General features: G+C 37.3%; 2 protein-coding genes across 2 annotated transcripts; one reads left to right on the forward strand and one right to left on the reverse strand.

Annotated features, from left to right (window-relative positions):
* Positions 1-221: 221 nt before the first annotated feature.
* Positions 222-3757, forward strand: tdp2b (tyrosyl-DNA phosphodiesterase 2b). Its single transcript, XM_079878017.1, has 7 exons — positions 222-726; positions 855-1021; positions 1401-1589; positions 1696-1787; positions 1859-1977; positions 2308-2478; positions 3061-3757. The coding sequence occupies exons 1-7, from the start codon at positions 484-486 to the stop codon at positions 3334-3336; spliced, it is 1257 nt and encodes a 418-aa protein (XP_079734143.1). The 5' UTR covers positions 222-483; the 3' UTR covers positions 3337-3757.
* An 8961-nt stretch (positions 3758-12718) lies between these two features.
* tmem64 (transmembrane protein 64) lies at positions 12719-22932 on the reverse strand. Its single transcript, XM_079878018.1, has 3 exons — positions 21610-22932; positions 14580-14735; positions 12719-13411 (listed from the first exon to the last, which is right to left on the reverse strand). Exons 1-3 carry the CDS (start codon positions 22309-22311, stop codon positions 13226-13228), a joined length of 1044 nt encoding a protein of 347 aa, XP_079734144.1. The 5' UTR covers positions 22312-22932; the 3' UTR covers positions 12719-13225.
* Positions 22933-23948: the final 1016 nt, after the last annotated feature.

Below are 23948 nucleotides of genomic sequence, written 5' to 3' on the forward strand. Positions count from 1 at the left end.
GAGGACTTTTATTATGAAATAATGGATCGAGTCTTTTCAATGAATCTGCTGATTCGTTTTACAAAGTCATTCTGAATGATTCGTTCAATATGACTGAATCCATTTGAACTTTTCAGGCAACACACTTTATTTTAGAATTGTTTAATGTTAATGATAATTACATTTGGGTTCTAAATGTCTTATGCTCCAATTCATGGCTGCAACAAACTGTACTAGAATACACGTGCCTAACGTACACATTTGATTAATATATTATTCGTGCATCAAAGGTTAATCGTTTTTGAAACAACTGTTCGAAAGAACCGATTCTTTCAGTACTACAGTTAAATTCTTCCGGAAACCTTCTGTTTGAACAATGCTTATTCTTCGGTTAAAAAGATGCAACGTTTACTGTGAAAATTAAGTTTATAATACTTTGAGGTCGTGATTATAGTAAAGTGTATATAAAGTAGGTCCAGCGACCAAAAGCATATGTAAATATCGATGTATTATCCGTATTCTCCGGGATCCACCCGGAATGTTTTTGTAGCTGTACACATTCACATCCCGCCGTTATATTCAACTACGAGCATGTCCAGCACTGTAATGTCAGGTAACCACAAGGATCAACCAATGTCTGCTTTAGAGGAAACGAGGACGAGTCTTTGCGATCAGTTTGCCTCTATCTCTGGATCGGATAGTGCCGTGGCGCAGTGTTATCTTGCAGAAAATGAATGGGACATGGAGGTATATGTCTCTATTACTGCACCTTATAAACGCACTTTATGGGTAAAGTTTTCCATTAAGCCATTAGATTGAGTATAGCATGTGTAGTAATTAACGCCGTTCTTTATTTATGTGTGTGTTCCTGCCAGAGAGCCTTGAACTCTTTCTTTGAAGCTCATATGGATTCAGTATTTGATGTTGAAGACGCAGAGGAAACTAAAAATGTGCCTGGGAATAAGAGAAAGGGGGTGAATTCTTCTGACACTGCTGATACTTCTGGAACAAAGAAGAAATTTAAGACGGATAAGGTGGATTGGTAATGTTCTCTACTCTACACTATTACTTAGAAAACTTAATTTACTCTATACTTTTAATTAAAAAATATTCCAAAGTCACCATGAATTTACATTTTTATTATCTGTTATTTATCTGTGCACATTATTATTTAAAAAAAAAGTTTGCCTGTGTAACTTTTAATCAAAATAACCTCCCCTACCTCTTGCACAATGTGTTTACTGGTGTGAGGGCGGGATCAACCTGTCACTCACATGACATCACAGCAGTAGCAAACCATAACCATCAAACTGTCCAATCAATTCCCGATGGATAAAATCAAGTCTTCTTTTTCCATGGAAGAAAAGACTATCGCAATTTCTGTTTCATGCTGACTTTGTTTCTTTCACTTTTTTGTGCAGCATTGACCTGACAGCAGAGGAACCCACTTGCTCCAGCAGCGTGAATTTGACGAAAAGTCCGGCTGAAAGTGGCGTAACCGAATCTGATGCTGAGGACAGCAAGCTCTCCATCATCAGCTGGAATGTGGATGGTTTGGACACATTAAGTCTTGCAGAGCGTGCCAGGGGCTTGTGCTCATATCTAGTTCTGTGAGTTGTTTAGAGACCTCTTATGTCCTCTATTTCATGTATTATGTGACAATACGGTAGTTTTGTTTTACTCTTAGTTTGCTTTTTATCTATTGTTCATTTGTAGATATACACCAGATGTGGTTTTTCTTCAAGAACTCATTCCAACTTACATTCAGTATCTTAAGAAACGGGCTGTCAGCTACCTGTTTGTTGAAGGTAAGAGAATAATCTCAGTGAAGTTATTTATGGGTAATTTGCTGATTCATGAAGTTCTCCTGTCATTGCAGGGAGCGATGACGGTTACTTCACGGCAATAATGTTGAAGAAATCGAGAGTAAAACTTTTGGAAAGTGAGATCATCAGTTACCCTACAACACAAATGTTGAGAAATCTGTTAGTTGCTCAGGTGAGTTTGTGGTTTATAAGTGCTATCCAAAGATTGTTTGGGGAGATAATGGCATAAGTGTATTTCTTAATGAAATCAGAATTACACTACCATTCAAAAGTCTCTCAAATGTTCACCAAGGCTCCATTTATTTGATCAAAAATGAAATGGCATTACAATAACAAGTCACTTTTGATTGATTTAATGCATCCTTGCTAAATAAAAGTATTAATTTCTTCCCAAAATTTTGACCGTTAGTGTGTGTATACATTAATATTTACATTTCTAGGTTGGTGTGTCTCATTTATACACACATACATTTCTCTTTTGACTCTGTGGTTTCTTATTAAGGCGACTTTCTCCGGTAAAAAGCTGTACTTGATGACATCACATTTAGAAAGCTGTAAGAACCAATCAGAGGAGAGAATGAAACAACTGCGGGTCATACTTCAAAAGATAAAGGAAGCACCAGAAGATGCCACTGTTGTTTTTGCCGGAGACACTAATCTCAGAGACACTGAGGTAAATATAAAGTCTTTAAAATTCACCACATGAACTAGATCAGTGATTCCCAACCAGTGGTACGCAGAGTTTGTTTAACCTGAAGAAAATATTAATTTAGCTATGAGTTTGTTAATAAATTATGATTTAATTTTGGTATACTTGGAATGATTTAGAATTTTCTTGGTTAAACCTATAAAATAAAATGTAATTGTTGACAAAAAAGCCACTTGAGTTTTACTGATGGGCCTGTGAATAGGAGAAAGGGTTGGGAAAACTCTGGACTAACAATCACAGTAAAGGTCCGAAATTTGCGTCCGAAATTTTCGCACGTTAAAAAATTAATTAGTTAAATGAATAATTTTTGCACGTTAGAAAAGACCTCACGTTGTGTCAATCACGTTTACACACTGCCTTCCAAACTTTCGTCTGTCATAAAAAAATTCAGGTCCGGTTCGATTTTCTGCGTTTTTCGCATCCGTAGCAAACATTTTGAGAGGTTTTTAGACAATTCAGAGTCACTGAATGACGAATATGAATATGATGGAGGAATGAAAGTGCAGTGCAATGCAGTAATTCTGAAGAATGTTTCTGTCCGTGTAGGTGGTAAAGGTGGGAGGTTTGCCTCCAGGTGTGTGCGACGTATGGGAACAGCTGGGCAAACAGGAACACTGCCGATACACCTGGGACACCAAAGCAAACAGCAATAAGACTGTGCCTTACATCAGCAAATGTCGCTTCGACCGCATCTTCCTTAGGTCTGCTAAAACTGGCCCAGGAGTCACTCCTGACCACATGGCCTTGGTTGGAATGGAGAAACTAGACTGTGGCCGATATACCAGTGATCACTGGGGAATTTACTGCACTTTCAACACATGATTATTAAATACCAAAAAGACCAGATGTCTTCCATATAGAAGATAGTTGGTTTTAAAGAGTTGTGATTTTTTTGATGAAGAGTGCCTTCGAATTCAGACTACTGATCAGTGTAAGAAACAAAGGCATATAGATAATAATAGGATGTATAGCCGGAAAATGAAACATCATTGAGAGAGGGGTTTGAATAAAATGGTTTACGTTTTTAAACCGCAGTACTCATTACTTCACAGTTTTATTTTGTATTTGTTGGACAAAATCTTTTATCACAAACCATGATTTCGCCCAATCACTGCTCTCCCATATCTTGGTGGTATAAATCCATTTTTTGTGTTTGTTTTCTGTGAATTTTTTTAAAATGTGAAAGTGTTGACTGAATTTAAATGATTTTATTTAAATAAATAAGATCTTGATTTATTGTGGTACATGTTGTGCATCCTATAATTTACCACAAGTGGTCAGTATTTCCCAAATATAATGGCCCTTTGCGTAAACAATCTTTAGAAAGTCATTAGAACATAGGCACAGTGTACTATTATTGAATCTACAGTATATATATATGTGTGTGTGTGTGTATAGATATATATAACTGTATATGTATATTAATAACGATTAATCGTTTTAACAGCACTAATATATATACAGGTGCTGATCATAAAATTAGAATATCATCAAAAAGTTGATTTATTTCAAGAATTCAACTTAACAGGTGAAACTCATATATAGACTCATTACATGAAAAGTGAGATATTTCAAGCCTTTATTTGTTATAATTTTGATGATTATGGTTTACAGCTTATGAAACCCACGAAATCAAAATCCCAGAAAATTAGAATATTACATGAAATCACACAGTAATTACACAGTGATACCATGGTCATTGACCCAGGTTTTGGTTCTTTTGGCAGTGTGGACAGGTGCAAATCCTGCTGGAAAATGAAGGAAGCATGAAGTGCTCTGAAAATGTCCTGGTAGACGGCTGCGTTGACTCTGGATTTAATAAAGCACAGTGGACCAAAGTCCTCTTTTCTGATGAGAGCAAATTTTGCATCTCATTTGGAAACCAAGGTCCCAGAGTCTGGAGGAAGAATGGAGAGGCACACAATCCAAGATGCTTGAAGTCCAGTGTGAAGTTTCCACAGTCTGTGTTGGTTTGGGGAGCCATGTCATCGGCTGGTGTTGGTCCACTGTGCTGTCCACTCAACGCAGCCGTCTACCAGGACATGTTCAGAGCACTTCATGCTTCCTTCAGCAGACAAGCTTTATGGAGATGCTGACTTCATTTTCCAGCAGGATTTGCACCTGCCCACACTGCCAAAAGAACCAAAACCTGGTTCAACTGTGTAATTACTGTGTGATTTCATGTAATATTCTAATTTTCTGGGATTTTGATTTTGTGGGTTTCATAAGCTGTAAGCCATAATCATCAAAATTATAACAAATAAAGGCTTGAAATATCTCACTTTGCATGTAATGAGTCTATATAATATATGAGTTTCACCTGTTAAGTTGAATTCTTGAAATAAATCAACTTTTTGATGATATTCTAATTTTATGACCAGCACCTGTATATATATATATATATATATATATATATATATATATTAGTGCTGTTAAAACGATTAATCGTTATTAATTGCATCTAACATAAGTCTGTTTACATATATACACACATATATTATGTATATTTATTATATTGTCTGTGTATACACATATGTAAAAATCTATACACACATTATGTAAACAAATGTTTATATTAGATGCGATAATCACGATCAATCGATATGACAGCACTATGTATATATATTTATATACATACATACATACTGTAAAAAACGCCAGTGAAAGTGAAATGTGTAAAAAGTAAAACAATGAAACTTACATTTACAGTAATCTGAAAATACTAATAATACTATTGTAAAATACTAAACCAAACTTAACTGGTAAATTTAAAGTATGAAATATATTATTATTTATTGTTATTTTTTTATTATTAATAATAATTGTATTAATTAATTAATTAATTATTCTTATTATTAAATGTCATAAATTTGGCCCCAAATAGAGATTTCTCAAAAGTTATTATACTTGTTTACCACAGTGTCAGTGAAGAGCTTTAGATGAAATATGGCATGTGTTGTGCAGTGGAAAATAGGTAAATAGACCTTGCAAACATACTGTTGTTCCAATTATTACCAATAAAATTTTGTGCAAAAGGTGTGAAAATACTATTGTGTATTTTGAAAACATGAAATTAGATTTCTGACATTTCCATCATGGAATGCTATTAAACAAATACATGTTCTGATGCTTAAACTATCAGGATTGGAGCTCACTGGATAAATGGTTCTCTGAAAAAAAAAAAAAGGAAAAAAAAAAGTTTTGGATAAATGCTTTTTATTTATTTATTGCTGTTGCAGTTTGAGAAGCGTGAGGTCTCTTCTTAACTGCCCTAAATTAGAGGAAAGCATATAAGTGTCAAGGCACCAGCTGTCTCAAGCAGGGTGGACACGTGACTCCAGACAACCTTGAAAGGCATCTGCCAAGGTTAATAAACCTTTTGCTTGGTCAGATGAGTAAATATTAAATCCAAAACAGGTCAGACTGCCACTGATCTGCCCTCTGGGTCTGTATGACTGGCTTACAGAAGTTTGCTTGAAGCACAAACACACTCTCCTTGGCCCTCTCACCGGGTTCACGTCCACTGCCACTTAAAGGACCAGCCCTGTAATTGGTTTTGTTTGAACATCCTTCTTAGCTAATGCTTACTTATAGCCGACAGAAGAACATGACATGAGGAGATAGTTTAAGTGATCGCTCTGTCCTCATAATCTCCTCCAATGAGACATATTAGTGAATCTCAATGCTATTCCCCTCAATAGGCATCACTGTAGCACATTGAATTGTTTTGACACATGGCCAGGAGCACATGCTATTTCAGTGAAGGGGGGATAGTGGGACTTTCAGATCAGTCCTACTCCAACTGTTAAAGACAGAAATGTCAGCATACCACACCACGTATTGCACAAGTAGAACACAATGTGTTTGTTTGGTCAGCACTTTTCCAGGAGGGTTTTCCGTTATCAAGGACACAGTGAAGGTTGCAGTCATGGAGCAACTCCGGCAGGGGTCTTCCAACACAATCTCAAGGCAATTCATAACTACATTTTGGCAATCTCATTTGTACATTTTCATATGATCTGCTTATGCCCCATTGATGGTTATGTTTAGAGACGGATACATTATCAGAATATATGCAAGATATATACACTCACCTAAAGGATTATTAGGAACACCTGTTCAATTTCTCATTAATGCAATTATCTAATCAACCAATCACATGGCAGTTGCTTCAATGCATTTAGGGGTGTGGTCCTGGTCAAGACAATCTCCTGAACTCCAAACTGAATGTCAGAATGGGAAAGAATGGTGATTTAAGCAATTTTGAGCGTGGCATGGTTGTTGGTGCCAGACGGGCCGGTCTGAGTATTTCACAATCTGCTCAGTTACTGGGATTTTCACGCACAACCATTTCTAGGGTTTACAAAGAATGGTGTGAAAAGGAAAAAACATCCAGTATGCGGCAGTCCTGTGGGCGAAAATGCCTTGTTGATGCTAGAGGTCAGAGGAGAATGGGCCGACTGATTCAAGCTGATAGAAGAGCAACTTTGACTGAAATAACCACTCGTTACAACCGAGGTATGCAGCAAAGCATTTGTGAAGCCACAACACGCACAACCTTGAGGCAGATGGGCTACAACAGCAGAAGACCCCACCGGGTACCACTCATCTCCACTACAAATAGGAAAAAGAGGCTACAATTTGCACGAGCTCACCAAAATTGGACAGTTGAAGACAGAAAAATGTTGCCTGGTCTGATGAGTCTTGATTTCTGTTGAGACATTCAGATGGTAGATTCAGAATTTGGCGTAAACAGAATGAGAACATGGATCCATCATGCCTTGTTACCACTGTGCAGGCTGGTTGTGGTGGTGTAATGGTGTGGGGGATGTTTTCTTGGCACACTGTAGGCCCCTTAGTGCCAATTGGGCATCGTTTAAATGCCACGGCCTACCTGAGCATTGTTTCTGACCATGTCCATCCCTTTATGACCACCATGTACCCATCCTCTGATGGCTACTTCCAGCAGGATAATGCACTATGTCACAAAGCTCGAATCATTTCAAATTGGTTTCTTGAACATGACATTGAGTTCACTGTACTAAAATGGCCCCCACAGTCACCAGATCTCAACCCAATAGAGCATCTTTGGGATGTGGTGGAACGGGAGCTTCATGCCCTGGATGTGCATCCCATAAATCTCCATCAACTGCAAGATGCTATCCTATCAATATGGGCCAACATTTCTAAAGAATGCTTTCAGCACCTTGTTGAATCAATGCCACGTAGAATTAAGGCAGTTCTGAAGGCGAAAGGGGGTCAAACACAGTATTAGTATGGTGTTCCTAATAATCCTTTAGGTGAGTGTATGTATGCAAGTATATATGAGAAGTACAAGTATATGTACTGTATATATGCAAGAAAATAGTTGTCCACTGTGGTGACCTCTATGCGTGAAAGGGTTAAGGCATTTGTATTTGTACAAATGCCTTAACCCTTTCACGCATAGACGTCACCACAGTGGACAGCTATTCAAAAAGCATTGTCTTGCATATGCATGGGTTTTGATGGCATAGTTGCACATCAACCTCTACAGTGGAACCAGTGCATAATCCTATACATTGCAACCAAGTGGAAAGCCGACGTATGTCGATTTTTTTCCCCCTCCAAACCAAGATGGCCGACGGCCAGGTTGCTCCGGAATATCCATCCATTCCTTCTATCCTAGGAGACTCTTGCATGTAAAACAAAATGTTGTATCATCAAGCGATATCTAATGAGTCATATCACAGTTACATTTTCCAAGTATTGTTTTTAGATTGGGAGGAAATTCTGATTAATTATCTGTCCACTAAATTTGGCATCATGCATCACTAGCTATATTTCAGCTAAAATTCATACTATTACTGTTTTTTTTTTTTTTTTAAATACTTCATCTGCAGTAACTTTTTTGACTGTAAATAAATGTAGTTGTATCATTAGAATGTAATTTGCATTAACATAAAAAAAGTAGTGTGATTATATTCTCTAATGTACATTGCAAGTATGTTACTTGAAATGCATTACTTTACTAGTTACATACAAAAAGTAATCTGATTACGGAATGGAATCAGTGAATTTCCATTGAATTGCGTATGAAAGTGTTGTATTTATAATTAAATTGGGATTTACAAGCCTGTGAAAAATTATATATGATGGTTCAAAATGCTAGGCTGGAAATCCAGACCTAAATCTAAAAGATTAATGGTCTGGCGTCGACTAATGAAAATCGGCCAGCTCGAGGGGCGGCACCAAACGTGCATTTGAAAATCTATTGGATAACACTATGACCAATCACAACAATAAACCCCAGCTACCAGCGGAGCTAACCTTATTAGACATTCTCTGATTATACTCTTACCGTATCCGGTCGGCGAAACAGCAAAAACGTCCTTCTTGCAAAGGAACGATTCGAGTGGCGTCTTCTGTTCCTGTTTTAGATAAAAAGCCGAGTCTAACGAAGACAGCTTTACAATTGATTTTGTTCAACATGATGATGTTAAAGGGTTAGTTCACCAAAAAAAATAAACATTCTGTTATTACTCACCCTCATGCATCCAAACCCATAAGTCTTTTGTGCATCTTTTTAATGATATCTGAGAGCTTTCTGTCCCTCCATTGACAGCCTATGCAACTACCACTTTCAAGCCCCAGAATAATTAATTTTTTTTAAATAAGAAAAATATGAACCTCCAACACGCATTCTCAAGAGCACCAAGATGTATGCGTGTTGTGTTGACGTGACAGCAGATGTTGTTGTAGTTGGTATTTTGATGGTAATTAAATTACGGGCATGCAAAGTTGTTACATTGCAATTAGTAAGTCATGTAATTACCAAAAAATACCAATAAGTTACATAACTTAGGCTATATCGTGTGTTAGCTGGGTTGGTTATGTTTAGGTGTGGACCTTCATGCTTGCTTCTTTCTAAAAATCGTACTTTTTTTGTATGAATCACATCGTACAATTAAAACAAAATCAACACTTCGTAAAATAATTTGTTATGTTTAGTCAATCACCACTTCGATAGTTAAGTTTTCCTGTGAGCTCGGTTATGTTTAGAGGTGGACCTTCATGCTTATTGTTTTCCTAAAATCCTAAATGAATCCTAAAAATCCCATGAACCTAATAATCGTGCATTTTCGAACTATTCAAATCGTACAAATTCACTCAAAAATCACCACCTCGTAAAATAGTAACTTTTCTCATGAGACTGGGTTGGATCTTCCCCTTCTTTCACCGTTCAGATTACATGCTTTAGGTTAGATTACGGTGTACTTTGTCCCATGTCACTGCAACTCAAAGATAACAGATAACGAAAGAGGGGGGAACCAGGAGAGGGACAAAATCTTACGTAATTATACAAAACAACACTATCAATCTTTAACTAAACTGAATTATCAGCACACAAACAGTCTTCTGTTAGGAACCCATTCTAAGACGTATCTCCTGCATTGATACACTGAATTAAATGAAGAAACAATAGGGTATTTATGCAGACTGCACAGCATGGCACAACAAACACCCTTGTGTGATTTTTTTTTCAACCATTTTATTTCATAAATAACACTGAACAAGCATGGTACAGCGATAAATATCCATTTACATTGCAAAATTCTCTGTATTACAAAATACAGTATATGTAAAATGCACTTGTCAAAGGGGTCAAGGGGTTTCAATATAGTACCTGATGTGCCCTAATCTGAAATTACATATGTACTTCTTTTTTTTTTTAAATGTGCTGTAATCTCAGATTAAAGTTAGCCAAGAACCACGCAAGACCCCTTCACTGTTATACGCAATGTTGCATATCCCATTCTGTCATTTGAACTGGAAAAATAAGACAAAAGCACTGATACTTATCCTCAAATTGTAATTTATTTTTTGTTGCCTGTTGGATTTTTATGCAACATTTCAAATCTTTACATTTTTGCATTTTACAGTCGGATTCTGAACACACCGCAGGCAAGTGTCCTGTTTCAATGTCTTAGGCAGCAAGAGGTACAAGGCAGGTTGACATCGTAACACAAGACCAGGATTGTTGGATCTCTACAATGTAACTCAGATGGTGAGTCAGCATGTTCAGTTTTTATTTATTGCTAATATCTGAAAACAGAGGGGCTTATTCAATTTCCTCAGAAAAAAAAACAAAAAAAAACATTCATCCCATTTTTAAGTTAAGGAATGTGTCCATTTGTGCACCATTACACCAGCACTTTTCAAAGTAAATGTAACAACTTGTTAGAAAATCTATTAATTTGCACACACTCTATATAAGAAAAAAAACAAGATGGTGTTGATCACATTGTAATAAAATTGCAATATTAATTCGAGCCCTTGTCAGCATCTCACTCAGACCCTACAGTCTAAGTAGCAGCAAAACTATGACTGGAGACATAAATACAGAGTAACAAGATGAGATCAGCCTTCGGAATGAGCAGCGCGCCAGTGTTCCACTGATTGTCAGATTATGGTGACGCTCTAGTGTTGATGCTGTAAACCAAACGGTGAGTCTCAAATGACACTGAGAATGAAGTCACTACCAACTGAGTGTAAATTTCAGTTACTAAGAAATCCATCATTGAGAGCATGTTTCTTTTCAACACAAATAAAAGCTCACAATGACAAAATCAAGCTAAATCAAAGTCATTTCCATGTCTATACTGGTTTACAGCATGAACGGCTGTATTTACAGTATAATTTCGTGTTAAACAGCTCAACAGTACTGCAGACCATTGAGAATGAGTGAATGTAGAGAAAAGACAAAAACAAACTAAGCACCAAGATTCCGTGAAATTCCCTGCTTTGAGGGATTTCATGTTCCCGGTGTGGAAGCTGCGAGTTCATTTCGACTCTGGGCTCATTAACAGAAGCCTGTGCTAAATGATATAGCCAGGACCCAAATACGTCAGTCAGTGCTCGGGAGTCTTTTGTTTCTAATTAGGTGAACCTCTAAGGAGGGAACGACAGACAATACTCACATAATAATATTTTGGTTGTAGTTTGCACTTTTGTCAGATATTTGTAGCCGTTCGCCTTGCACTCACAACGAGCAACTGTGCCACAGAGGGTTTGAGCTGAATTTTCGCTGGTGAGCATTTTTGAAAAACAAGAAAAACAGCAAAAAGATGCATTGTAGGCAACTGTGAGCCATTTTGGAAACCCATCAGACCGATGTGACCCATGTTCTTCAGCTTCAACTTCAGCATTCATTACATAAGAATAATAATGAACTAACATATGAAAAATGCTTCCCTTTATATATATTAGTGCTGTCAAATCGATTAATCGCAATTAAACGCATCTAACAAGTTTTTGTTTACGTAACTATATATATTTATATATATTTGTATGTGAGTGTCTGTGTATATACATATATACACACACAGATATATATAATATTTATATATATTATGTAAACAAAAACTTGTCAGATGCGATTAATCGATTTAACAGCAGTTATTATATAATTCTATAAATGTGTGTGTGTATATATATATATATATGCATGTATAAATATATGTGTGCATGTGTATATACAGTATATACACACACAGACATATATATTATGTAAGACATTATGTAAACAAAAACTTGTTAGATGCGATTAATCGCGATTACTATATAAATATGTATATATGTGTATATACACACACATAAACATTTATATAATTATACAAATACATTATATTTTCAGTATATAGAATATATTAATAAAATTGCTTTTTCCAGCTTTTCAGCATTTTGTCACTTACATATTTAGTTGTGTAGAATCCCATATGTGCAAACTTTTGGAATTATATGATTCTAACAATGAATAAATTAACAAAAGTGATGTCATGAAATGCCAACAGCCCTATAATAAAGCATTTGGTTAAATCATACAAGAAAGAAGGCAAATCATTTCAGTCCTCTCAATATGAGAATAAGAAATCGAACATATACTGCTGAGCTAATCATGCTGTACTAAAGGTTCTTGGCAGGACAGCCTTAAATATCCAGCTAAGAAAATGTCCGGTCCTTCCATCTGTTCCTTACAAAACTGCAGTGTAGCAAAAAAGTCTTCCCAGTTGGCAAAAGCCACAATTTTATCCAGGTGGTACTAACGGACTAATTTTTTTTTCTTACTCTACACATAACATGAAAAAAAACAACAATCCATTAAGCAATACCTTTAGATTAACTCAGAAAAGTATATAAAGAAATTCAACAATTCTTCATTTTTACCAAATAACAGTATATATTTAAAAAACAAAAGAGCAAACATCTGAAGCATATTAACCTGATATATTAGTTGGGCCCTCTGTAATATCTAACTACAATTCTATAACATTCTCTTTAATTAATTAACCCATTTCATGCTTTAGACCTCCTATAAAGTTATAATTTCTATTAGCATAAAAAAAAAGAACTTTAAAAAGAAAACGTACCTCAAAAACATCTCAAGTCAATTTCATAAACTTCTCAGTTAATACTGGCCCAGGGTCCCAATCTTTGGGCAACGTTTCCATCAGATCTGACGGTCAGCTCTTCTCATCTCTGTTTGATGGTCCGGTACCGCTCCGCAGTCAGACCTTCATCATCACTAGAACAGCTGTCTGGGACGGTAGCAGCTCCCAAGACTCCCTGACGCAGCCAAGGAATTCCCCTCTGACGGATCTCCTCCCGTCCAGTCAGGGCAATGCAACTGGATGGAGGGTTGAAAAATGTTCATCATCAATAAAAAGGTTGATCAGACCACGTTGATCCCCCCTCCCGCCACAGCCCGTTTGCTGCAATAGGTCGAGCCGCTGTGGTTGGTCGCTCCGCCATTCATGTACGACGTCTTCAGCTCCATCTGGCAGGCGGCGATGGCGGCATTCAGTTCCACTTGTGCTCGATGTACAACGTAAAACATCAGGCCTATGCTGATGAAGATCTGATGAGAGGAACAGAGAGAGTGAGTCACCGGGAGGATCTGCTGACTGAGCTGGACGACGGTTGATACAAAGATCCAGATGATGTGACTTATTCATTGCGGTTGTACATTAAAGCCAAACGTCCTTGGCTGATATATCGGAACAGTCCGTTTCAGTCAAGAATCCATTATTGGCATCTAACTTTACTACACACAAGAGCAAATGCAAAATGCGTACACATTTTTGGCTAAAGCTCTGCCAACGACCATATATAATTATGGTTTACTACAGGTTCCACAAGAATGATCCCTACAATCTAGACTAGACATAAATACTTCATTTGCTTATGAGTTTATATATCCATTGCAGAATCTGTAAAATGTTTAGCATTTGAAAAAATATATTTATTAAATCTATTAAAATATTTAAAATATATAATTTTAGTATGTTCTACAACACAAATAACTTAAATGAAACGGAAAGTGCACACACTTGAATAATCCTAACACTCTCAAGCATCAATGACTGTTTGTAGTCTTTTGTGATAGTTGTCCATTAGTTCCTCAACTGAAAATCTGAAACTAAACATCACAACTCATACCAGTGAATTCTGAGATTTACAAAATGCAGAGCATGATGGGAAACTAAAGAAAATGGGCAGCTTCGAGGAGGCAACATGTTACTGTGTGCTATGGATATTATTGCCTCTTTTACACTAATAAACAGGAAAAATGTCAGTGTCGCAACCTGCATTGTAAGTGCAATATAAATAAAAGTGACTGACAAATCGCTTGTGATGCAACTTATTTGCAAGTCGCTTTGAATAAATATGCCTGTTAAATAAATAAATGTAAATAAGAATCTGTGTTGACAGTATCACTATTGTCTTTTGCCATGTCGTGCCACGCTACTCGCGTCCTGTGTAGACTACAGACTACTGTGTAGGTGTAAGGCTATGTAAACTAAAATGGATAAAACGTGTTAAAATAATGTACAAAGATTATTCAGTTAATGTTTTGTCATGTGGAAGAATTTGAAGCAGTGCAAAAAAATTACTTTTACTTTTAATACATATAAACTTTAATAATATGCTGAATATTCTGCAAGTAGTATGTAAACATATGAGCCCAACTGTATATCCAGGGTCTTTGCTGATTTTATTTCAAGCTGTTGTTTTTGAAGGCTTACCTGTAGACTGAACACAAAGTATCCACTGACGCTCTGTTCTGCGATCACATCCTCCATTGTGCGCAGGGTGGTGCCCAGATAGGAGTTAAGGAGTTGTGTTGGGAGGAGTCCCACTGAGGAAGCCACTAAATAATTTGGCAAGGACACATCTGTGATCTGTCAAAGAGAGCGACAACTATGTTTGGTCATGGTGTTGGTCAAGATTAATCACAGTGTTTTCACTGCCTGCAAGAATGTGTCATCAGCCTTGTTTAGCCCCGTTCTTCACGTGTTAAAGGAACACGCCGACTTTTTGGGACTTTAGCTTATTCACCGTATCCCCCAGAGTTAGGTAAGTCCATACATACCCTTTTCATCTCCGTGCGTGCCGTAACTCTGTCTGACGCACCCACCGCTAGCCTAGCTTAGCACAAAGACTGGAGGTAAATGGCTCCAGCTAGCATACTGCTCCCAATAAGTGACAAAATGACGCCAACGTTTTCCTATTTACATGTTGTGATTTGTATAGTCACAGCGTGTACAAATAACAAGCTCACATGAGAAACAGCCATCTTCTAACCATATACATACTGGGAACTATATTCTCAGAACCGCGAAGCACTGCTACTTGGGCGGAGTGATTTGGAAAATGTTGGCGTTATATTGTCACTTATTGGGAGCAGTATGCTAGCTGGAGCCTTTTACCTCCAGTCTTTGTGCTAAGCTAGGCTAGCGGTGGGTGCGTCAGACAGAGTTACGGCACGCACGGAGATGAAAAGGGTATGTATAGACTTATCTAATTCTGGGGGATACGGTGAATAAGCTAAAGTCCCAAAAAGTTGGCGTGTTCCTTTAACTGGACTTTTTCAGCAATCTCTAAAGCAATAAACAAATAAACGTTTTTCTGCTCTTAAGATTACTTTTAAAATAAAAAAAACGATATTGTTTTCTATATAATCATGCATTGCAGGGATGCATGATATATTGGCCACCATATCGGTATCGGCCGATATATGTTCGTTTTTAATGTTATCGTTATCGGCCTAAAAGGAAAATTGGACCGCCATATTAAAGCCGATAAATAATGGATTATTTCCTTCAGCTGAGACACTTCAGATGTGCAGTTTGCCATGATGGTTTTGAATTGCTTGAAATATGATTGTAATCAATTCAAAAAAGGGAAATATGGTTAAGTGCAACATGCACAGCACAATTCTGTCATATAGGCTACATAAAATTATAATGAGAACATTTTAATTGTGTGCTTAGGACAGGGCTTTTAATGGTGAGACATTTGTTTGTGTAATCAGGCTTTCAATAATTATATAAAAATTTGGATTTAGATTTATCGGCCAATATATCGGTTATCAGCTTTCAAATATAAAGAATCGGTATCTGCCAAAACTTTCATATCGGTACATCCCTGATATGTTAATATGCTAGCAATTGTTCATTCAATTTTAAACTCTTTTTAAACACTTAATAAACACAATGTAATGCACAGATTTTCACAGCAACACCAGGAGGACATTTTACTGGTTTTACTACATTGCTCTAATGCTTTGAAGAAAAAGCAAAAAACAAATATTTAAGCAGCGCTTCTGCCCTGTTCCAAATCTGATAGTCTCTATGCAAACACAACCCACATAAACACATTAAAGGTTAGCGTAATTGAATTGCATCACCTGCTGTGTGCGAGTTATTAAAGAAGGCACAAACCTGTATCTCCAGTCCTAAACTATTAAACATGACATCAAACCCATGCATTTCTGTTCATAAATAGACTGCAGAAGATGCAGGCAGTGTTGGATTTGGGTTGCGTCAACCTATAAATATTCATGAACAAGGTAAAATGATGCATTCCTGTTCTTAGAAGTGACTTCATTATAAATGGCCATGAGGCAAAATTTTAAGTATGCACTATGCAGACGCATGCATTGTGTTGGGTTACCTACATAACACATCACATTCTGCTTCAGCAGAAAATGCAGGGCACATTGAAATATAGCCCTGTCTTCTATAGGACGTGCTTACTGAGTGTGTGCGAAACATAATTCCAGTGTGACCTGTTTGGTGCCGACATACATCATACCCTTGGGCTGTGATCCCTCTGTTACGTAAAAAAATAAAGGCGAAATAAAACCAATTAGCCTAACACAATTAGAGTCACTGGCACTTATAGAGAGCCTGATGTTCACTCGCTTTCCAACTGGTGCAAATTGAATATCATCCTCACTGATTTTACAAAGGAGGACAATGGGTAGAGGCAGGCTACTGGAGCAAGAGTACTGATTCACGGTATCAGGTTCAATTCGTAAAAGCAAACCCAGAACTGAACAGCGATTGAGATGAGTGCTTGATCATTACAGTGTCCTTTAAAAAGAACAGAGACTCATGTTTGCTTCAAGAGTAATGACACTCTACTAGTGTAATGTAGGTTACTTCTGACTCAAATGTAATGTCTAAATAGGGCTGCACGATTATGACAAATCTTTTTCTTTTTCGTACAGGGCAATTGCATGTATAAAATCTTTATGCATCTAAAACAATATTATATAACAAGTTTTTATAGTTAAAGGGATAGTTCACCCAAAAATGAAAATTCTGTCAGTAATTAGGCTACTCACCCTCATGTTGTTCCAACCCCGTAAGACATTCGTTCATCTTCGGAACACAAATTAAGATATTTTTGATTAAATCTGAGAGTTGTCTAACTCCTCCATAGGCTTCTAAGGGACTGAAACTTGCTGGCCCAGAAAATGTATTAAAGACATCGTTAATATAGTCCAAGTGACTCCAGTGGCTCGATCTTAAGTTAATAAAGCGATGAGAATACTTTTTGTGCGCAAAAACAAACAAAAATAACGACTTTATTCCACTTTTCATTTCCTTCTCTCTGGGCCTCGGGTCTTTTCACGTAGTGTTTAAAGGAGAACTCCGGTCAATTTTAACATTGAGCTCATTTTTTTGTACATTTGGAGTGCTGTCAGTACAGAGAACAACGAAAAAAATCGGTGTTGCCTACACAGAGTTATCCTCTTTTTAAAATTTGCACCCTGTTGACTTCAATGGGGCAAGTTTTAAACCTGCTTTTAGCCTCTTAACATCCTTGATGTGTCATTACAAGTGCACAGGTCATGTGAGTGATTCCTTCGGGGTGAACGCGGGTTAATCTGACTGCAGTAGATGTGAAAGATATGAATAAAAATTATGTTTATTCATGTTTATTCAGCCAGCGCACATACCTGTATTTTCTTCCTGTTTTCGGTCGAAGGCCAGTAGTCGATTGTCGAGTTCACGCGCGTGATCATAGGTACTAAACCTATGCGCGTGAACTCGACAATCGATTACTGTGGCCTTCGACCGAAAACAGGATGTAAATACAGGTATGTGCGCTGGCTGAATAAACATCATTTTTATTCATATCTTTCACATCTACTGCAGACAGATTAACCCGCGTTCACCCCGAAGGAATCACTCACATGACCTGTGCACTTGTAATGACACATCAAGGATGTTAAGAGGCTAAAAGCAGGTTTAAAACTTGCCCCATTGAAGTCAACAGGGTGCAAATTTTAAAAAGAGGATAACACGGTGTAGGCAACACCGATTTTTGTCGTTGTTCTCTGTACTGACAGCACTCCAAATGTACAAAAAAATGAGCTCAATGTTAAAATTGACCGGAGTTCTCCTTTAAGCGTAGCGCGTCTGTGTTGCAGAAGGAAAAGGAGAAGGAAATGAAAAGTGGAATAAAGTCGTTATTTTTGTTTGTTTTTGCGCACAAAAAGTATTCTCGTCGCTTTATAAACTTAAGATTGAGCCACTGGAGTCACTTGGACTATATTAACGATCTCTTTAATACATTTTCTGGGCCAGCAAGTTTCAGTCCCTTAGAAGCCTATGGAGGAGTTAGACAACTCTCAGATTTAATCAAAAATATCTTAATTTGTGTTCCAAAGATGAACGAAGGTCTTACGGGGTTGGAATAACATGAGGGTGAGTAATTACTGACAGAATTTTTGGGTGAACTATCCCTTTAACATTTATGGGTTTTTTATGGTGTACACATTTTATGGTTTTAGTTTTAGTTAATAATAACCCTGCCCTTATCTAAAACAAACTGAGAAGTGTGTTTATGAATTTATTGGGGGTTTATACATCGGTTTATCAAGTCTGTACATAAATGGTCAACTTTTTTCCTTGTCCTCTTACGCTCTAAAACAATAACAGTTTTTAATTGGCATTGATGGTTCTATGAAGAACCTTTAACATCCACTGAACCTAAAAGGTTCTTTATAATGGAAAACAGTTATTCAGAATTAGATTATTAAAATGTTCTTCACACTAAGGAAAAATGGTTATTATAAAGAACTGATCGCTGAAAGGTTCTTTGGGGAACCAATAATGGTTCTTCTACGACCCCCCTTTTGAACCATTATTTTTATAGTCCAATTTTTCCCCGCTGAATAGGAGTTAGAATGTCTGAGAAGTGACGTGCTGTAAACTGGTGACTGTCTGTGCGGTGTGAATTGGCCTTAAAAGTGGAGCTGCATGAAATCAAACTTGTAATTATACACAGTAAGCAGACAGCACAATACTAGAGTATTTGGATGCAACAAGAGCAGACGTAAATTGAATATCGTAAGTGACAAAATGTACAATTTTTGTAAATAATTTAGATTATTTTCAATTAATTGTGCAGCCCTATACTTAGTAAATAGAAAAAATTGCTCTGTTTAACATTGTAGCTGCTTGCTAAAACTCCAACTGTAAGCAGGTGTTCAATGTTCATTTCCAGCATTCAAGAAACCAAGATATAATCAGTCAATCACTGTCAGACTTTCAAGCAGTAGTGGTGTAAATCATCAATCTTGAAAAGACATCTGCTCATAATCATAATAAAAAAACTTCAAAGGAGCAAAACATTGACCTATGAATCATCCAGTGAATAAATTATGCAAACAGTACAAATAATAGTCAAACATGTTACACAATGGCAGGCTGCTGGTCCACGTTCATATCACAAACCAAACCAGCCTTAATGCCTAAGTACATCTCAAATCTAATTTAATATGAGCAATTGTATCTTTGTTTGTATTAAAACGAAACTTTAAACAGAATAAGATACAGCTCTTTGAAGTCCATGCATTAGCATATTTTATGGGACTACACTAAATATGATTTAAATACTTTACATAAAACACGATTGTCATTAAAATCCCATTTAAGAGCCAATGTGTAATTTTATTTTTTTGTAAATTATTTATTTAAATGTTGCTGACTGTATATGTTTGTGTCATTATGTATTTAACAAAAGGGTTAAAGAAACTGGGTAAGTAATAATTCAATTCTGAGGAAGGCTGACAAAATGATGCTAGACACTGCAGAAGTTGTGCATCACTGTTCTTTACGGTCCTCTGTCATTGTTAAAGGTTGCAGATTCTTTCTCATATGTCAGCTAATTAAAAGTGTATTACATTGGTAGTGCAGAGCGTCTAAAGGTAACATATTTCCACGTACACAGAGTCCCGTTTTTACCCTTGATCCCGCGTGAAGAGCAGCTATGTTTGATTTAAATCCGGCTCGGAGGAGGAGGTCTTAATTGTTTAATTCCGGCAAAGCTGGATAAAGCCACCTGGATGCTCCTTAAAGATTAACAGCCACCTCAATGCAATTATTCAGAGACCTCCATGTTGTATAAACATCTTTACTAATAAAAAAACCTCATAACAATAAAATTTACAAGTACTAATGTATACAACAGTTCTGTCCTCAATATTGAGTGACCGTCCTGAGACTGATATGAATATTATTTCACTCTTTGTTTCTTTTGGCTTGTCTGTGTTCGTGGCATACAGACTTTGTGAGCACTGATGTTGGGAAAGTTGTATGTTTTGCTCCGGCCTGAAAGTCTATGTTTTGCGCTTCTTTGCTTCATGGTCGCTCCATGCAGGTTTCTCTCACCAATGAAGAAATGTAAATCCCGGAATGGATTTCAAGCAGAATGATTACGGAATTATTTGAGAGGAGAGGGGAAATCTATCACACTACTCATATGCTGATACAGACCAGCTTTATAAGGGATAGTTCACACAAAAAATGAAAATTCTGTCATTAATTACTTGCCCTCATGTCGTTCAAACCCATAAGACTTTCTTTCATCTTCGGAACACAAATAAAGACATTTTTGATGAAATCTGGGAGCTTTCTGTCCCTTTATTGACAGCTATGCAACTGACATTTTGACGCTTCATAAAGTTCATAAGGAGATTGTTAAGCTAATCCATTTGTATTGAGTGGTTTAGTCCAAATTGTTTGAAGAGACACGATCGCTTTATATGATGAACAGATTGAACTTACACGAGAATGAACTCACACATCAGTTGTGGTAAACAGAAGCTCAAGCATGTTTGATGTGTGAGAACCAATGAGGTTCATTCTCGTGTTACGCAGCACGTTTGAGCTTCCGCAAGAACCAATGAGGATTGTTCTCGCACATCAAGCAGGTTCTGTTGAGCTTCTGTTTATGTTCGCTGATCAATGTTTATATGTGAATAAAAGTCTAAATTCAATCTGTTCATCATATAAAGTGACCAAGTCTCTTTAGAAAATTTGGACTAAACCGCTAAATACATATTTTTTATAATTATAGATTTATGATCTCTTGCAATTTAGCAAGACTGTAATTCTCATGCAATACTGGGTTATTATCGTCAACTAAAACTTAAAACCATAAACAAATTTGTTACTTGGAACAAAATAAGCATGAACTGACATAAAATAAAAAACCTTAAGCATATTTTATTCCAGCTAGTTACCAAGGCAACATCTAATTTTCGTTTAGTTTAACTTAAAATAAATAAAACAAGACTTTCAAATTGAAGTGAACAAAATCGAATTAAAATGTGAATAAATAGGCTACTACAACAGAATATCAATGATAATAAAATAAATAGCCTAACACTAGTAAGTTATTGCTCAAATGAAAACATTTGTTAATGCCTTGTTAAAAAAAGAGCATAATTAGCAAGAATGTCAAAAACAGACTTACCGAGAAGACCGCGTTCTGGAGACCGAAAGGAATCGGAGTGAGTCTCGCTAAGGCCACAACTTTGAGTCCACTTCCCCCCTCCACCACCCGAATAACAGCACTCAGCTGTTCACTGCTCCCGATCTTACTCAGAACCCAGTTCGTCAGCAATCGCTTACACACCACATGAGCTATGAAAGTCCCGATCAAAACCCCAACCATCACCAGTCCCATCCCCAACACAAACCCATATAAATACCCCGCGGCCACGTTCAGCACGATGTAACCCCAGCCGCAGGGGAAAGACACCGTGATCAAGCCGACAATGAACAGCAAGGCTCCCACAAAACTGTCCAAACTCTCCACCCACAGCAAGACATCCTTCAGGTACTGGCGCACGAGCGCTACCGATGAGAAGCACACGGCTGTCAAGATGCACGCCAACAGGGCACTTTTAAAGCAACAGGTGGTAATGCAACACGGATGCCTGAACTCGGGGGTGAAGGGCGCACCGGTCTCGGCCAGTCCCGCGGGCTCTGCCTCCGATTTCCCGCCGTTGGCTCTCTCGTCAAAGACGTTACAGATCAAGATGTCGATCTTGTCGCAGTCCAGTGAGTCAGGGGTCTTTTGCAGCCAGCGGCTGAGCTGAATGTGTCCTTTACCCGCGGCGTGCTTCAGGGCTTTCAGCACACCCTGCACCGACCCTGAGCTCCACATATTCATGCCTTCTTCATATGACTTCACTCGATTGATTGATTGGACGTCCAGTCCAAAATATTGACCCTTGGATTTACACGTTTCCAAATCCCGGGGATCCTCTGACAAAGAGATCAGCAATCAATTCCCTTGATACAGTGAGGAATTGTCCCGAAAACTCCAGTAGTGTGTAATAATTTATCTGGGGAACACTGATGTGGAGTTGTACCACTTCAAGGACTCAAGATGCAAATGTGTATGCTGTCGTTCACTTATGAACGCCATACTCTCCTTCCCAACATCAGAGGAATGAAATCCCTCCAGGCGTGTTCAGATCGCCGCTGTCATCGCGTCTGACGGATAAATCACACACACGCGTCGCTCAACTTTCCCGACTCCAGGCACAGCTCACTGCAGTCTGCAGTAACGTTACTCCCAACCAGGCTCCGGTCCAAAGTCCCGCCGCTCACCCAGCTCAACATGTCACATCTCTTGGCCCGAATAACACCGATTATAAAAGTCGCGGATAGACGGTCGTTGCGTTTGCCGGACGAGTTGTTTTACTTGTGTTGTGCGAGCTCTTGCCCACCTCAGCAACGGATGTTTACGCCGAGCGTTATTCATGCCACTGTTTGTTTCCCAGTATTCTGTGCGAGGTCGTCACGTGATATTATCTGCCCGTCACTGTAAGTATCGCGATAACAAACAGCTCTCTGATTGCACTGAAAATCAGTGGTGTACATTAACTAATGGGAATATATAGGTCAGATGATCGTTAAATCCAATATACATAAATGTACTAGTCTAGTAAAAGCATGGCTTTGGGATGTTGACGAGTAAAACACACATTTGGACAGTTTCTATTCTGTTATGTCTCTGTTTTTCTTCTGGTTTCATGGCTATTCTGTTGTATAATATTATTGTTCTTAAAGCCCGGGAAAAATGTTTGTTTTTTGGGTGGGTCCCCCAAACATTTCCCTTCCCAGCTGTGTGGAAGCCCATTTCTGCCTCATAAAAAAAATTAAAAAAATAATTCATGCTTTGGTAAATCATAATGATGAAATACTGAGATAGTTCAATTTGACATGAAAAGTCTAAATTATTACATGCTAAGTCATAAGATAAGATATAAACATCTAAATTATGACATACCGAAGTTAAAATTATGAGATAAAAGTCTAAAAATGGCCTTCTATGTTTTTATTTTTTATTTGTTTCTTTAAAATTCGACTTTTCAAATAATCTCAACTAATTTGATGACATCTAATTTCGACATATCTAATTTCGACATAATTTATAGTTTTTATCTCAAAATGATGACTTTGTATGTCATATCTATTATTATGTGGTGGAGTAAGTTCCAAACTGACTTAACATACAAATTTCATTCAAACTTTAATTTGCAGATAATTTCATTACTAAGTCTCTCTCTCTCTCTCTCTCTCTCTCTCTCTCTCTCTCTCTCTCTCTCTCTCTCTCTCTCTCTCTCTCTCTCTCTCTCTGTGTGTGTGTAGGCTATATATACTGTGTATATGTGTGTATCTATCTATCTATTTATCTATATATATATATATATATCTTTATTTATTAATGAATTTGATCATATCATTAATTTAGTCCAAACCGGCTTAACGTATAGACTCAAACATTATTTTGCAGATAAT

This window comes from Squalius cephalus (assembly GCF_949319135.1).
Source record: "Squalius cephalus genome assembly, chromosome: 8".
NCBI classification, from domain to species: domain Eukaryota; kingdom Metazoa; phylum Chordata; class Actinopteri; order Cypriniformes; family Leuciscidae; genus Squalius; species Squalius cephalus.

What these genes read in the sequence shown, in the direction of transcription:
- tdp2b (XM_079878017.1), top strand. Translation starts at nt 484, where the DNA reads ATGTATTATCCGTATTCTCCGGGATCCACCCGGAATGTTTTTGTAGCT. An exon ending in TTGTGCTCATATCTAGTTCT is followed by an intron (nt 1,590 to 1,695) that starts GTGAGTTGTTTA and finishes GTTCATTTGTAG; the next exon opens with ATATACACCAGATGTGGTTT. An exon ending in GAAATCTGTTAGTTGCTCAG is followed by an intron (nt 1,978 to 2,307) that starts GTGAGTTTGTGG and finishes TTTCTTATTAAG; the next exon opens with GCGACTTTCTCCGGTAAAAA.
- tmem64 (XM_079878018.1), bottom strand. Translation starts at nt 22,311, where the DNA reads ATGAATATGTGGAGCTCAGGGTCGGTGCAGGGTGTGCTGAAAGCCCTG. An exon ending in TCCAGAACGCGGTCTTCTCG is followed by an intron (nt 14,736 to 21,609) that starts GTAAGTCTGTTT and finishes TCTCTTTGACAG; the next exon opens with ATCACAGATGTGTCCTTGCC. An exon ending in ACTTTGTGTTCAGTCTACAG is followed by an intron (nt 13,412 to 14,579) that starts GTAAGCCTTCAA and finishes TCCTCTCATCAG; the next exon opens with ATCTTCATCAGCATAGGCCT.